The sequence below is a fragment of the Equus quagga genome, chromosome 8, assembly GCF_021613505.1.
Source record: "Equus quagga isolate Etosha38 chromosome 8, UCLA_HA_Equagga_1.0, whole genome shotgun sequence".
Classification (NCBI taxonomy): Eukaryota; Metazoa; Chordata; class Mammalia; order Perissodactyla; family Equidae; genus Equus; species Equus quagga.
In genome coordinates this window covers 115,740,206-115,757,736 of record NC_060274.1, presented here as the reverse complement: position 1 = coordinate 115,757,736, position 17,531 = coordinate 115,740,206, and the positions used below count along the sequence as shown (strand labels likewise).

At 36.8% G+C, this 17,531-nt stretch overlaps 1 protein-coding gene across 2 annotated transcripts in view; it reads left to right on the top strand.

Moving 5' to 3' along the window:
* DGKI (diacylglycerol kinase iota) overlaps positions 1 to 17,531 on the top strand; it is a 424,575-nt gene that overhangs the window by 275,152 nt on the left and 131,892 nt on the right. For both annotated transcript variants that reach the window (XM_046669970.1, XM_046669971.1), the window contains exon 20: positions 10,196 to 10,395. In XM_046669970.1, coding sequence (XP_046525926.1) covers positions 10,196 to 10,395 — 200 coding nt within the window. The remainder of the gene's footprint in view (positions 1 to 10,195; positions 10,396 to 17,531) is intronic.

Here is a 17,531-nt window from a genome sequence, read left to right as displayed (position 1 = left end):
GTGGTCTCTAATAAATAGGAATTTTGTAAATTCAAGATAATACCAGTTATTTAAAATTTCTCCCTGCTTTCATTCATTTACTGTTAGTTATAAATATTTATGGAATGTTTGTTGACTCCATAAACACTTATTGAATCCATTAATGACACACTGCTGGGTAAAATGGCTACGAAATGGACCAAAAGACAAGCCCTGTTCTCAGGGTGCCCACAGGTCAGTGCTGTGGGGGGACACGAAGAAGTAAGCAAACAATTGCAGTCGGACATAGTGAATTCCAAGAGAAAGGCACATGTGAGGATGGAAAGGAGAACTGAAAGCAGAACAGTGTTTATAAAATGAGAATATCAGCAAAGATTCCACAAAGGAGGCAGGAGTCTCTGCACCTGAGGTTGCGAGTGGCCGTCCCATAGAGGGATTAGCCTGAGAGAGAGTGGTATACTGGAACTGCTAGAGTGGCTCAGAGTGATGATATATACAGGGCATAGAGATGTGGATGTGGAGAAAGAGAGGGCAGAAGAGGTTTTTTAAACTGTTAATGGAGAAGTTGAGCACGATGTCATGAGACAGGATCAGATTTGTGGTTTAGAAAGAGCACGGTGATGTCAGTGTGGAAGGCGACCAGAATCTCTATTGCTGGAGGCAGATGGATGAATCAGGATGTTAGTACCAAAGCCCAGGTGAAGACAGAAGGAGGCCTGGAAGCCTGAAGTAAGAAAGTGGTGATGAAGATGGGAGGGATTGGTGGATACAAGAATTATTTATAGTGACTTATTCTGGAGGATGAAAAAGGAGTACAAATGAATCCCAGGTAGTTAGCATGGGCTGTTAGGTAAAGGGTGAATATATTACATAAGGCAGAAAATGTAAAAGAAAAACAATATTGCCAAAAAATGAACTCTATTTTATGTAAGTTAAATTTGAAACCCCTGTGAGACCTCTAAGGCGATCTAAAAAAGAGCAATTTGAAATACATGGTTAGAGCTCAAGGGATCCCTCTATATTAGGGAGAGTGATTTGGGGGTCTATCAAATCCTTCGCTCTCCATCCTATCATTAGCAGGAAGGAGAGAAAAATAATAGTAGGTGGGAGTTGGTGAAGAGAAAATGGATTCCTAAAATTATATCAATTATTTTTCTCTCTTTACATGATATAAATAATAAAATACATACATACCAGCTAGCATCAAGTGTGTAATTAGACCTCAGATTCTAGTGACTCTAGAATGCTTCCAAGATAATAAAACATTCTACCTAGAGAAAGAGTTAAATGTAATTTATATTGCAGTTTTGAACACCCTATGCTCTCTAAATAATATTGGCATATGTTTCTATATTTCATGCACGCCTTGCTACTCCTATAGCAGTACACTTTTGTGTTTTTTTTCCACTCAAGATGAAATTTATTTTCAGCCCTTCAGTTTCACGTTTCTTGAAACTCTTCTATAGATTATTTTTCTAAGAAGATAAATTATTTGAAAACTTTTACATCTGTGTAAGATGATTACATAAAAGAAGAATGTAGTCATTTGGGTATATGTGTGTATATTTTTGTGTATTTAAAATATTCAGAGTGGTACTTTAAGAAAGATTTGAAATAGAATTACTGGAATGGGAAAAAAGGTTTGTTTCCTTTAGACTCTTTATCTTGTAATTGCAAATTTCAATGCTGAAGTCTTCAATTCATTTTACTGGTTGAAACGCATTCCTACTAATTAAGATGATTCTTCACTGGGTGCTTGGTAACCTGATTACCTTTTCGGATTCTACACAGACCATAATCAGGCACTGTAATTTGTATTTATTTCTGCCATTATATTTGTGAAGGTCCTTTAATGTTGAGTCTGTTCTAAGTACCAATTTAAAACTTTTCAAGGCAGTTCAAAGCATTATTCAGATTGAGGAATTGGGAGCCTAATTTGCTATGCATTGTGAAATCCAAAGATTTCAGTTTCCTAAACTTTAAAGAGAGCATAGCCAGTGTTCTTTTTTGTTAATTGAAAGTAAAATATGTAGGCTCCTTTTAATGTATGAATTATAAAAGCAACAGGTTATTCAGTGAGAAAAATTACATGGAGAAATTCCCAGGGTTGAAGTTGTACACATACCAGATAATAAAACCTCTTATTTATTTTTTTATAAAAAAGTGATTTTAAATGTTTGCTTATTTTGATAATACACATAAGTATAAGAACTAAAAGTAAAAATATCAGTCATAAGCACATGATCCATAACTATTTATATTTTGATGTCCTTTCTTCCACTTGCTTTATATCTATGTTTTTAAATATATAGGAAATCTTTATTATAAGTAATACTCGTACTACAAACGGCTGCCTACTCTTCCATTGTATAATATGTCTCAGTTTGTGTAATAATTATTCCTTTATGAAAAGTTTCCTTTATGAAACTTCTGGGTTTCTGGATTTGGGGTAATATAATTAATATAATTGTTCATAAACCTCTGTTCACGTTTCAAATTATCTTCTTATGACAAATCCCCAGGAAAGAAATTACTGACTCAATGACAAACATTTTAAAGCCTTTTAACAAAAAGTATAAAACTGCTTTCTAGAAATTGTGTTGTTTACTTGCCCAACAGCAATGTACAACAATACCTGATGAGGAGTGACTGAAATTTAACACCCACCAGTGCTGAAAATGTGTTAATGGATAGAGACAAAACTCTATTATAATATTAATAGTTGATGAAGCAGATGAGAGAATAAAATTCCATCTCTAGAAAGAAATTATGTACGTTTGTACAATCAATTATGTACTGCTAAACAACAAAAAATGAAAATAAGGACAAGTTGTTTATCTTTATCATTACCTTTTATGTCTTTTTTTTGAAGTGTCTGTGGATTTTGCGTATTTTAATGGACTGTTTATGTTTTATTGTTGAATTGAGGAAGTTATTTACATATTCTGAACCCAAGTCTTTTGACAGATATATTTAGTGTAAATATATTCTCAGTCTATTCTTATCTTTTTCCTTTCTTAATGTTTCTTTTGATGAAGTTTAAACATTTTTACAAATTCTGATTTTATGAAGTAGGCTTATTTTGTGTTAGAGCTTTTTTTGTCCTTAAGAAACTTTGTGTACTCCAAGAAAGGTTGGAAGATATCCTCCTTTGTTTTCTTCTTGGAGATTTATAGTTTTAGCTATTATGTGATTCAGCTCAGATTAGTTTATATGTATTGTGTAAAGTAGATATCAAGGTTCATTTTTAAAAAAACATTTATTGAGTTATTTTCCAGCACTATTTGTTGACTAGACTTACCTTATCTATAGAATTACTTTGGTGCCTTTGCCCTTCAATTGTAGGTGGGTCTCTTTCTGGACTCTGTTCTGTCCCTTTGATTTATTTGTTTATCCTTATTCCAGTACCACACTGTTCTGCTTACTGTAGCTTTACAGGAAGGCTTCAGTCTGGTACTATGAATCGTTTCACTTTATTCTTAGAGTCTTCTGATTATTCTGTATTTTTTGTACTTGTATATAAATTTTAGAATCAGTTTGACTATGTCTCCAAAAAAACTGTTGAGATTTTAATTGGGATTGATTTGAATCTGTAGATAAATTTAGACAGAATTGGCATATTAACAGTACAGAGTGTTCCAATCTATAAACATGTTATATTTCTCCATTTAGTTATATGTTCTTTAATTTCTCTCAGCAACGTTTTGTAGTTTCAGGCCAATTTTCAGGTTCTTGTACACCCTTTGTGAAGTTCATTCCTAAGTAGTTTATGTTTGTTGATGCTATTTTAAATAGTAATGTTTTAAATTTCACATTTATGGTTGCTAATATATAGAAATGTAACTGGTGTGTATATGTGTCTGCACACGCACACGTACACATATATTTATTGACTTTGTATTGCAACTTTGGTAAATCCACTTATTAGTTCTAGTGGTTTTTTTATAGATTTCTTAGGTCTTTCTATATGCTCAGTCATGTTTTTTGTGAATAAGGACAGTCTTACTATTTCCTTACACGCCTTTTACTCCTTTATTGAGCTGGCAAGGGTGTTCAGTAATATGTTGAATAAAAGTGGTAAGAATGAACACGCTTGCTTTGTTCCTGATTCTAGGGGGAAGCATTTCATATTTCCTCATAAAATATGCTGTTTAGTTGTATTTTTTTAAATAAATGCCTTTTGTGTAATTAAGGAATTTTGATTCTATTCCTAGTTTTCTGAGAGTTTTTATAACAAATAAGTGGTGTATTGTATCAATGCTTTTTTGTATCTGTGGGAGTGACATGATTTTCTCATTATAAATTCCATTCATTTTGGGGGGGGAGGTTATACTAACCGTGCATCTCTGGGAGAAGCTCCTCTTGATGTATTATCTTTTTTTATATTGCTGAATTCAATTTACTAATATTTTGTTGATCATTTTATGACTATGATTATGGAAGATATTGGCCTACAACTTTATTTTCTTGTAGTATTTTTATTGGGCTTTGATATAAGATTGTGCTGGCCCCATAATTGGGATAGAAAATGATATTCTGCTCTGTCTTCTTGAAGAATTTGTGTAATATTTGTATTTTTTTCTTAAATATTTTATAGAATTTCCTAATGAACCATCCGGCCTTGAGATTTCTTTGAAGCAAGAATAGATAGAAAATTATTCATATTTTCTATTTCTTCCTGAGTCAATTTTATTACGTTCAACTTTTCAAGGAATTTGTCCATTTCATCTAAATTGTTGAGTCTATTGACATAAAGTTGTTCACAGTGTTCTATTGTCCTTTAAATGTCTGTAGGACCCTCTCCCCCATTCCTGATACAAGTAATTTGTTACAAATCTTTTTCTCATAATTTCTTGTTTCTTCCTTACTTTGTGCTATTTCCGTATATTTCACTTTTACATACATATAAATCCCACATTTCAATGTTCTTCATTTCCTCCTGTTGATCCAAGTTTCCGTCTGGTATCGTTTTGCTTGAGTTTGAGGGATGTCCTTTAGCATTTCTTGTAGTGCAGGCCTTCTGGAAATAAAGAACTTCAAATTTTATTTTTCTGGAAATGCCTTTACTTTCCTCTCATTTTTTCAACTGTATTTTTATGAATGTAGAACTCTGGATTGACGAGTTTATTAACTTGTTTCAGCACTTTAAATGTGTTATTTCATTTTCTGCTGGCCTCCATATTGTATGATGAAAAGTCAGGTATAATTTGTATCATTATTCCATTATATACAGTGTGTCTTTTTTTGGTTTGTATTTGAGATTTTGTCTGTATCTTTAGTTTTAAGATTTTCTCTGTGTGGTTGTATTACTTTCCTGCTGCTGCTATAAATAAATTACCACAAACAGTGGCTTAAGCCCACACAAATTTGTCATCTCACAGTTCTGGAGATCTGAAGTCAAAAATGGGTTGGTAGGGCTGTGTTCTTTCTGGAGACTCTGCGGAAGAACACGCTTCCTTGTCTTTTCCAGCTTCTAGAGGCTGCCTACATTCCTTGGCTCATGGCCTCCTATCTCTCTGACTTCTGCTTCTGTCCTCACTTCATCGTTTCTGATGCTGACTCTCTTGGCTCCCTCCTTCCATTATAAAGATGCTTGTGATCACATTGACCTCCACGTAAACCCAGAATAATCTCCCTCTCTCAACATCCTTAATCTAATCACACCAGAAAAGGCCTTCTTGCCATGTGAGATTTTCATAGTTTCTGGGAATTAGAACACGGGCATCTTTTTGGTGATTGTGGATGTTATTCTAGCTTCCGCAGTGGTTTGCTTTGTAATTAGCTTCACTGATCTTCTTGGACCTGAAGCTTGTTGGGGTTCTTTTTTCAATGAATTTGGAATATTTTCATCCATGTTTTTTCTGCTCCATCCTCCCTAGCTTCTTCTGGCGTTGGATTACATGTATTTTAGATTGTTGCTACTGTCTCACAGCTCATGGAAAAAAATAAAACATTTTTGTCTCTGTTTTTCAGATTAAGTAATTTCTATCAACTTGTTTTAATGTTCACTGAAACTTTTCTCTGCAGTGTCCAGTTTGCTCTTAAATCCATACAATGATCATTTTAATTTTTTTCTTCATTAAAGGATCACATTTTCTTCTTTGCATGTCTGGTACAATTGATTATATGGTGAGTGGATGACATGTTATATAGAGTCTGGATTTTGTTTTATTGTGACCTCATATGTATTTTTGTATTATTACATTCTATTCAGTTCTTCTCTTCTTGCTTCACAAGATACAAAAATGAGTGTAATATAAGGGACTAATGCTACTAGCATTGTGCTAAAAAAAAAAATCAATAGCGTATGTTTCTGCCCAGGTGTATAGAAATCTGTTTTATCCCATTACTACAGGATCTATTGTTGATTATATGATTATACTATGCTGACTCTCTCACGATTTGACTGATTTCAGAGGAGCGATTGTCTATGGAACTAGCTTTAAAGCGTGGAGGTGAATTTTTCCAAACTACACCATTGTGTCCCCCTCCTTTTTTTTTCAACTGTCTTCTACTTCATTGTATACATTGGCTGTGCATTAGTCCCGTGGCTAATATAGTCAAGGTAAAAAAGAGGACTCTTAGTGAGATTTGGTGGAATTTGAGAGCATGAAGTTATAGGTACAACCTAGAATCATAAAATGCTAGTATCAAACAGACTGTAGCAGCATACTGAAATCTCATCACTTTACATATACGGAAACTGAATTTCTGGAATTATTTTTGCTACAAATAGTTACTCATATGGACAATAATTAAGGAAATAATAACATTACTACTGCTGATAGTATTTAGACCCCCGACAGCGTGTATTGTGGTAGGACTTTAAAACACAGCCATGTCCAGAAATCTTAATACTTGATAAAATGAAAAAAGCAATAAAACTTAATGATATTGCTTCATGACACTAAAACAGCTTGCAAACACTTGTATAGAAAAATATAGGTTGGATGATAATGGTGCCACTGCAAATTGTGTAAGTAAAGTTTCTCACCAAATGACTAGGGTAGTGTATCGGAGAAAAAAAATCATGTGAGATAGTTCAATTGATGGTATTTAATACAGAAGACTAGTTATGGATGTAGAGGAAAAACTGAAAAGAGGGCAACAACCCTTAGATAGCAATCCATAGATTAGCAACTGCAGAAATTCTCAACCACCTCCAGGGCTGGAGGGACAAAGGGAGAAGATGGTGTCATTAGCACTCAGGAGCCAGGGCCGCTTGACGGTGGTGGAACCTTGGAGAGGTGGCCATTGACGGGCTATGCAGTGAGGGTCATCAGGCGGGAGCTAGAACTCTGGAGAGTGGAATCAAGCCATGGGAGTTGGAGCCACTGCTGGGGCTGCCCATCTGAGCTGGGACCATAGAGACAGAGGTGATCTGGAGAGAGTGCTTTCCAGTGAGATATGAAAGCACAGACATGAATCGGCCACTGTCAGAGACACTGCTTGAAAAGAGAGAGACAAGGAGAAATATTTTTCTCTCCTCTCTTTCTGCTGGCTAATTTTTATATCTATATTTTTGTTTCTTGTTCCTGGGCCTTTAATACATCTGAGTTTATACTTGTATATGATGTGAGGTAGAGTACTCATTTTATTTTTCTCTATAAAGTAGTATTCCTAACACCATTTACTAAATTACCCATTATTTCTTCCATAATTTATAATACCACATCAACATAGTCCATATCCTCACTCATATGGATCTATTCTGTTCTCTAGTCCCTTCCCTTGGCCTTTATATCTTGTCTTATGCAAACACCGCTGTTTGGATTACTGTATCTTTGAATGTTATATGTCTTAATATTTAATAAAGGTAGTCTATTGCTCTTATTTCTTCCAAAATATTCTCAGCCATTTGTGGACTTTCATTCTTTAAAATTAATTATAGAATCAGTTTGACAAGATTCCTCAAAATAGTATTTCTGATATTCAATTGGAGTTACATTGACTTTGTCTATTCATTTGGAGGAAATTAGTATCAATAGAGTATTAAGTTGTCCCTTCTGTGAATATGGCATGGCTCTCCGTTTATTTAGGTCTTGCCTTATGTCTTCAATAGAGTTTTAAAATTTTCTGTGTAAAAGTTTTATGCATTGCTTCATTGTTTTTGTTGACATTATAAATGTCATCCTATTTTCTATTATTTTTTATTTAGTTATTGCTAGAGTAGGGGAACGCTATTGATTTTTTTATGTTGATAGTGTATCCAGCCATCTTTCTTATTAGTTTTAATTCTTGGCCTATGAATTGTTTGGTAATTTCTATGAATCAGCTGATAACAGTGGAAATGTTAGCAGGTTTGCTTTTTTTCTTCCAAGATTTTTTTCTCTAATTTTATTTCCTTGACTTATTGTGTTGTTCAAGATATCCAATATTATTTTGAAAACTTTCCTAGCTAGTGAAAAACTTTGTCCTGTGAAAGGAGTTCTTCTAGAGTTTCTTTACTCTGAATAATATTGTCTCTATGTGTTTTGGTAGATGACATTTATTAAAGAAGTTACTTTCTATTTCTAGTTTTCTAACAACTTTTATCTTAAAGGCACTGAACTTATTTTTTCTGTGTCTTTTGAGATAACAATATGGTTTTTCTCATTTAAGCCATAAAGTGGTAAAATTACAATGATTTATTTTCTGACATTGAACTATCATGAATTCTTGCAGAAAACCATTATAGATCACAATTTAGTTTATATGTAACAGACTAGCAGAAGCAATTTTTGTTTTTATGATTTTGGTATGTATGATTATAAACATAATTTAGGCTAAAATTTTGTTTTCTTATACTGCCCTTATCTGGTTTTATCATCTCAGAAGACGTAGCATCGTATTATCTAAAGCAACCTGTATTAAATGGACGCTGTCTTTTTAAAAATTTGGGTAGGACTGCTCGTACAACATCGGTCTGCTTGGCACATCTGGGAATGGGGGGTAGGATGAGATATATTTTTGATAACTCTTTCAATTTTTTAAATTGACTTTATCCAATTTCTGTGTTTATTACACCAAATTTTGCAAGTTACATGTTTTTTCCTCCCAGAAGTTTCTCTTTCTTACCTAGGCTTTCCACTTTATTGACATATAGGCCTTCGTAACACTCTTATATGATTTTCAAAACTATTATATTTTTAGCTATCCTCTTTTGCTTATTTTATTTTTAAAAATAGATTGTCAATTTAACTTTTTGAGAAATCTCCATACTGTTTTCCATAGTGGCTGTACCAGTTTGCATTCCCACCAACAGTGTATGAGGGTTCCTCTTTCTCCACAACCTCTCCAACATTTGTCGTTCTTGGTTTTGGATGTTTTTGCCAATCTAACGGGGGTAAGGTGATATCTTAGTGTAGTTTTGATTTGCATTTCCCTGATGATCAGCGATGATGAGCATCTTTTCATGTGCCTATTGGCCATCAGTATATCTTCTTTGGAGAAATGTCTGTTCATGTCTCCAGCCCATTTTTTGATTGAGTTGTTTGATATTTTGTGGTTGAGTTGCGAGAGTTCTTTATATATTATGGATATTAAGCCTTTGTCAGATATATGACTTGCAAATATTTTTTCCCAGTTAGTGGGTTGTTTTTTTGTTTCAATCCTTGCCTTGAAGAAGCTCTTTAGTCTGATGAAGTCCCATTTATTTATTCTTTCTATTGTTTCCCTTCTCTGAGAAGCCATGGTGTCCGAAAATATCCTTTTAATACTGATGTCAAAGAGTGTACTACCTACGTTTTCTTCCAGAAGCCTTATGGTTTCAGGTCTCACCTTTAGGTCTTTGATCCATTTTGAGTTTATTTTGGTGAATGGTGAAAAAGAATGGTCAATTTTCATTCTTTTACATGTGGCTTTCCAGTTTTCCCAGCACCATTTGTTGAAAAGACTTTCTTTTCTCCATTGTATGCCCTCAGCTCCTTTGTCAAAGATAAGTTGTCCATCGATGTGTGGTTTTATTTACAAAGAACAACTTTTGTATTAAACTAACATGATTAAATTAAGACTGAAAATACATAAAAGCGAAAAGTGGCCATCAATAAGAATTTATGGTTACACTCATCAAAAGTTTAGAAATTTTAGTTTGTTTGTATTAATGATTTATCTAAGCTTTCTCGTGTTACTCATGGCTAACAACTTTCAATATGTTTACCAAAGACCTTTTGGTTATATATCCTGAGTAGCTCTTAAGAACTAACTACTTGCTTCCTTTCGACTCTTGTTTTTACAGGCAGCCCTGCAAGTTGGAGGCCATGGAGAAAGGCTGCACCAATGTCGGGAGGTCATGCTGCTAACTTACAAATCCATCCCCATGCAAGTGGATGGGGAGCCCTGTAGGTTGGCCCCAGCCATGATTCGGATCTCCTTGAGGAATCAGGCCAACATGGTACAGAAGAGCAAGAGGAGAACATCCATGCCTTTACTCAATGAGTGAGTCTGCCCCTTGCCTACCTTTGTGAACAGGAAGACCCTGGAGAGAACGCTGAGCATGTGCATGGTCTGGGGGCCTCACTGCATTGAGAAAGGAACAAAGTCCACAACACTCAGCAGTTCGTTGGCCTCTCTCACAATTTTTCTTCATGTTTGTTACACAGTGACCACACCCTTATTTTAGAAATCATTATTGTATGCTAGAGAGAGAATTCTTCTTCGCTGACCACTAGAGTATATATTTCCTGGGACCAGCGGAAAATCATTGAGTGTTTCTAGGGTCATACAATGCATCCAGATAAATGTGTTCTTTGTTTTCTTTTGTTTTAAGAAGGCATGCTGTTGGCCTTTCTTTGCCCAGGTCACTTGGAGAGTGTTGGTTTCTCTAATAGCAGGAGGTTGGCAGGGCTGGATTTTGAAGCTTGCCTCTCTGCACGTTGCATCCCCTTCTGCCTATTAGTGAATTGTCCCTTTCCTGAAGCCCATTTTGGGGTCCTGTGTACTCTGTTGCTTCAGTTCAGTTTGCCATTCTGGGTGGCATCCTATTGTCTAGATTTAACTTGACCCACAACTCAATGCGGAAACAAAATGTATCACTCCTGGACCCTTTCCTTAGGAATTTTGATAAACTGATTTGAGAAAAGGTGATAATGACTAGATATGTAGAGTGCATGTTCATTTTATAGCATCCTTTAATTTTTGATTGAAATGTCTATTTGGGGTTGGAGAAAGAAGTGGAGAAAGATGGGGATTTGGGGCATCTTTTTGAGCATCTTCTGTATATCCTGCCCCCATGCCTAATCTGTCTCAAGGCTGTTTCGGAGCTCAGCCTTGGGGCATTCTTCTATCACAGTGAGGGACCCTCCAAGGTGCTCCTTCTGTTTGTGGCCTGTGATGCATGGTTACCTATTTGTACTGAATGGCTGGCTTCCTGCGGTGCCTGTGAAGCAAGGGCATGCTTTGCCACCTATTTATTGAGTCAACATGACAATCTACAGAAGTGCCTAGAATAAACCGATGTCACAGGGGCCATAGCTCACTGCCAAAACTTGACTTCGCCTCTCCTTCTGAGATGGCACATACAGAGGAGCAGCATTAGACAGTGGTCTGAAGGTGTTTTAATTTTAGGCACCTACTTCCGTGTCTGAACCTGGGATGAGAGATCCTCTCGCCTCTGTTTCCTCCTTTCCCAGTTCCCAGCACTTTTCCTAGATCACTATTCAGAGGGCTTATCTGGTTGTATTTCTTATTTTGTGTATATTTTGCAGCTAGTGAAACTCTTAGTGCATTCCTGATGCTTTCTTTTCTCCCTGCCTTTACCTTCTATTAGGTTGAATATACAATTGGCGAGTTTATATGTTAAAAAAAGTAGGATGTCAGCAGTCGTATATGGCTGACCATATTCTCTCTAAAAACGTTAGAGTTAAGCTGTGAACCACTGGGTTGAGAAAAATTTCTGAACTACTAGGTGAAAAGCCATCTCAGATGGTACTGTAGCCTAGATTGTTTTGAGTCACTTGTAGATAGTTAAAGTATAATAGAGCTAAAAGTTCTTAATATCTACAGGCAAAGAGCTCCCATTCTTGTGCCTGGTACTTCTAAGTTTAATAACCTTATCAGACCTGAAATTGTTTTCAGGTGTTTAGTTTCAAACAGCTCTTGCCCGTGAGAAAGAATCTGTGATTGCTCAGTAACTGTAATCTTAAAAATTCATTTTGCCTTTCTTCACATATAAAAACAAATATAAATCATTTTCTTTTTGTACTCATGGCACATATGACTTCATAGATTTAGCTGTACAGGTGTTCAAGAAACCGCCTCAATTCAAAATGCAGTTACTTCCCACCAGGAGACAGTGGTGCCTCCATCCGGGCAGCCTCAGGCCATATGAAAGACCTCTGTGAAATGGCAGTGAGAGGATGCTTTTCATTTTTAAAAACGAACATATAACAATCTTAAAAAATAACAAAGATATTTATTACTACTTATTATGAAAATTCTTTCAACATTACATTTTTAGAAAATCAATACAGATAATATGTTGTCAAAAGGAAGTGCAAAACACCTACTTGCCATGTAATGTTTAGAGAAGCCTTCATTTCTCTCCCATAGCTCTTATTCATCCTCTACCATAAGAGTGCTTCTTTCTACTTCACTAGAAATCCTTGTTTTGAAATCTGACTTCTTCCACTGGGTTTCCAAGTGGAGTTTCCAGTTTGAGGGCATCCTGGCCATTAAGACCTTTCTACAAGTTTTCCTCAATCAGTTCTCTGTTTCAGCCATGGTTGTGTGAAGTTCACTATTGCAGCCAAGGCAGAAAGAGATAATTGAAAGATTTTTTTAAATTTCCTTCCTTCATTTATTTGTGCTTCCTTTTTTCCCCTTTCTTCCTTCTTCCTTTCTTATTTTTTACTTATTTTGCTAACTGTTCCTTCTATTTCATTTGCTTTTCTTCTATGGGAAGAAAGAACTTGTTTAAGCTGTCTTTAGAATTTTAGTTTAAAAACCTTTGTGTGTCCTGGGGGGTGTTCTCAGTCAGAAGAGGGTAGCTTTCAGTTCATCTCAAGGAATTACCCTCCTTTCACATCGCGTGTTAACTGTGACTATTGGAACTCGAAGTGCTGTGGTTCCCTAAACAACAGGCTCCCTTTTCCCCTTGAAAGCTGATATTCCTCCCGGATTGGCCCCTCCCTCTGGGAGATTGCATTTGCACCCCTGGTTTCATCTTTGATTGATAAGCTAATGATCTCACATCTGTGTCTCCAGCCCAGCCTTTCCTTCTAAAATCTGAAGACTCACACCCAGCTATCTTAGTTGGCATCTTTACCTGGATATCCCATTGCAACCTCAATCTAGGAGCTAAAACTGGTCTCATTAACACTATTCCATTTGCTTTCTCTCTTCACCATCCATGACCCTTTTTCATTCACATTTGTGTGGATAGAACCACTATCCACTCAATCGCCATGCCCCGGCCCCTAGAGTCATCTCACTCACCTCCACTTTTACATGTCCAATGTGTTCTTTGAAATCTACCTTCTATTTATTTCCCAAATCTTTAACTCACACACCATCTATCCCCTCTGCTAGTTACTGCTTTAGTTCAAGGGCCGTATTAGATACCTCAGCAGCGTTGCTAAACTATACTTATAATTCATTTCCTTCCAGTGTTGCTGCCCTTCACACAATGTCATTTCCAATAGACTAGTTAGTATGATCTTTCTAAAAGTGTGAAGCCTATATTCCTTAGCTTTATAGACCTTTTTGATCATTGCCTTCTTCATCCTCATCTTCTGATGCCCAGGAGATACTTGCTATTCCTGTCTTATGCATCCTCATATTTTTGCACTTCAGTTGCTCTTCTTGCAATGCCCTCTATCTCCTTTTTATCTGCTCAGTCTCACTCAAGTTCAAGACTTCATTGACATATGGCTTTCCCTAAGAATCCTTTTCTATCTACTTCTAGCTGTTAGATACACCTACATTAATCCTATCGTGCTCTCAATTACTTCCATCACAGCATTTATCAGAAATAGTGTAATCCTTGGTTTACTTGTCTCTCTTCCCTGCTCTGTGGGGAGGCCCTGGGGCTTTCCTCTTAGGGTCCTCACTGCCTGCCAGTGTGTCTGACACTTACAGTTATGTTTTGAATAAGTGGCTCGCACGTGGATCAGATCTGTAGTGCTATATGTTACATTTCTCAGAAATTATTTCTAAAATAACATATACCTAAAGTCTCATGAACATAAAGATAATATAGAAAATGTCTCAATTTTATGATAATAAGTGGATGATATATATTTAAGAATTTCAAGATCTGGTTCACATGGACAGCTGGAGGAATTCCCATCAGAAACAGTTACATAGTAGGACTTCAAGATCCCCATAGCTCTTCAATAATGCAAAAAGGAAAAAAATAATTTTTTCTAAAAAAATATTTCTTGGCTTATAATCCCATTTGCTATTACTATATACAAACTAAAAGGCTAGACCCCATTGTGTTCAGCAGCCCCCACCCACATTGGTCCAGGAGCATATCTCATTTTATCATGGCTTATGCATCTACTCGAAATATGCACTCCGGTAAATATCTTCCCCCCAAAATGTAATAGAGGAGATTTATCTAGGTTCATATTCATGTACTAGAAACAAGATAGCCAGATAAATTTGACTATGTTTTCTATTTGAAAGGCACCTTTGAAGGATATCAGAAATTTAAAATTACTCAGGTGTTTAGGGAGATCTTAAACCAGCTGTTATCCTGAGCTCACTAGTAATTAAGGCTACATTGTTAAAGGTGATTGTGTTATCCAAGGGCAAGATCTCTATTTGGAAAACTTTGAACTGGGCTGCTGAGAAGTGTTACTGGGTATAACTGATAGTCCTTTGAAGATAACAAGGCGTTAATTCATGGGTTACTTTATCTGAGAATTTACGTACCCAGAGGGAAAAGGGGATGGGGGGAGCTATATCTGTTGCAGGTACAGTGAAACTGTTCACATGGTCTGAGAGAGGGGACAGAATAATTGTGTAAAAGTGACAGAAGTCTTTGGGCTTAGTTTCTTAAATTCTGCGTCTTATCTTTTGTAATAGCCACTGAAGTCTCTCCTTTATAAAAGAAGGGAGAAAACGGAGAAGTCTAAGGTTTCACTCTTCTGCCAAGAGTATGAGTGGAATTATGGCCTCACTGTGATGAATTTAGGCTTTCTGGGTTTTACCTTCGTAGTTCTTAAAAAGCCTGTGTTGTTTAACTGAAAGAAGTTAAAGTTTTTGTTGAGTCACTCTTTTGAAGATGGTTGTCTTTGATACAAATATTTCTGCAAAGCCCTGAATCATGAGGACTGTGTTAAAGGATTCAATTTATCTTGAGTCTCCCTAAAGATGAGTTGACTGTGCCAGACCACCACTCTAATGTGCATATGTGTGAGCGTGAGTATGTGAGTGTGTGTGTGTGTATGTGTGTATGTGTGTGCGCTCATGTGTGCTTCCTCCTCTTAGATGTCCTGAATGACCTAGAGCAAGAGAGGAACATGCCAACCCTCCACCCCCCACAGCCCTGCCCAGCGTCAGCACTCCCTCCGGCATTGCCCGTGCCCTGCCCCGTGCTCTAGTCTGTGGCTTGCCTTGAGCCGGCCCCTGCCATGTGTCCCGTTGGCTTCGTTGCTATCACTGGCTTTTTGGATTATTTCTGTGGCTGGCTTGATTTTCCTTTTCTTTTCTTTCACTGTTTGGTGATGCGCTCATTTAATTTCTGTTTAAATTTTGTGTGTCTCTCTTTCTCTCTCCTGGCTTGTTCCCTATCTGTCCACGCTGTTGTGCTGACTGTCTTCGCTGCTCATTCCCTGCTGCCTCTAGCATCCATCAGGTGCAAGCTGCGGACCTGCGGAGAGTGTCTGCCCCCCCTGGCTCCTTCACCATGTGAGTACAACGCTGTTCAGTTTTTACATTTGGTCTCTCGCCCTCATCTCTTCCTCAGAGTTCGACTACCTGCGTCTTTTTCCTTCACAGGTCTGCTTCTCAAAGAACCACCTAATGTAATTGCCTCTTTACTGCTTCTCTGATTTGAGACAGAGCTGTGAAGTTCTGTGTGTTCTATTTGTCTCAGTCCTCTGAGTTCACAATTTAATTTTTTGGTTAGATATTTTAGAGTCCATAGTTGCACAGAGTTGTATGAAATTCCATACTAAGCTTTGGTTTTATGGAAAGTTTGTAATACCATTAGACCATTCCATTAGCGATGGCTCAGGGGTGACGTGGAAGAAGGAAGTGCCTGCTGCCCTGGATTTGTGACGGACCCCTAAAATCATGTGGAGTTTTGAGTGTGTGTACACACATCTGTGCATTTTTCTGGGTTGAGGATCCATAGTTTTAATAAACGATCAGTTACCCAAAACTGTCACTGAGTTAGCAAAACGCATTTTAGACATAGTTAGTAATTTGTATGTACACTCTATGCTTTTATTTTTTTTCTGGTGAAGACAAATAAAAAGAAAATGTTTTTTAGTACTTTACTTCAGGATTCTTTTATATTGTTGCCTCTGTCTTGCTCTTCTTTCTTTTCTCCATCTTACGCTTACTTAGCTAGCTTTTGTTATGTTTCAGGTACTGTTACAGATGCTTACATATATTATCTAATTTACTCTCCCAACAACCCTATGCCATATGTGTTACTATTATCTCCATGTTGTGCACGAGGAATCTCATGCACAGAGAGGTTAAGTAACTTGCCTAAGGTCACACAGCTCATAAGTGGTAGACTGGGATGCAAACTCAGGCAGTCTGACTTCAAAGTTCATGCTCGTAACAACTTATAATCTACCGCCTTTCATCTATTAGGATCCTAAGTATTTCTCAAGGCCCAGTTGAGTGATTGCCTTTTCAAAGAATTCTTCCTTGATTCTTGCTGTCAGAATTAGTTACATCCTCACTGGAGTTCACTACTGATGTGCTTATAGTGGTCCTCAATGTTTAATAGATTGATATTAATTACATTAGCTCTGTATCTTGTGCATTCCACACTAGACTTAGGCTACTTGAGATCATTGATCGTATCTTCTTATGAATCTTTGTGTTTCCAGCCCTGGATCACAGATCTTAACACGAAGTATTTTGAGACCAAATATAATGGTTGGTTGGTTGGTAGAATGAATGATTGAAAGAATACATGTGTAAATTGACCCGTACAATATCTAACATGTAGCAATATGCCAGAGGGATTCCTAAAGTTCAGTTATATAATCTTACTTTCAACCTCAACCTTATAGGTACACATTTCTTTGTTCATGTTTTAACAAATATTTTTTCAAAAATACTTATTTTGCTGTGCTCTGTGTCAGACCCTGTTTTGTGCTTGGCGTCTAGTGGTCAGCACAACAGAACACTACCTTCATGGGCCTTACAATTGAGTGGCCAAAGAATCGATAAGAAATTAACATTTAATTCCCACTGTGGAGGCCATTGTGGCGTACATTCTACATTCTGCGTAGGGCCGGTTCAGTAAACTGGAGTCCAAGGAAGGGCTCTCAGTGACCGCTATCTTCAGTGGCTCTATCAGTGGAGTTCGAAGAATTGACAGTATCAACAACAAAAGTGCATGTGGTCTTGGGGCTGGCCCCGTGGCCGAGTGGTTAAGTTCG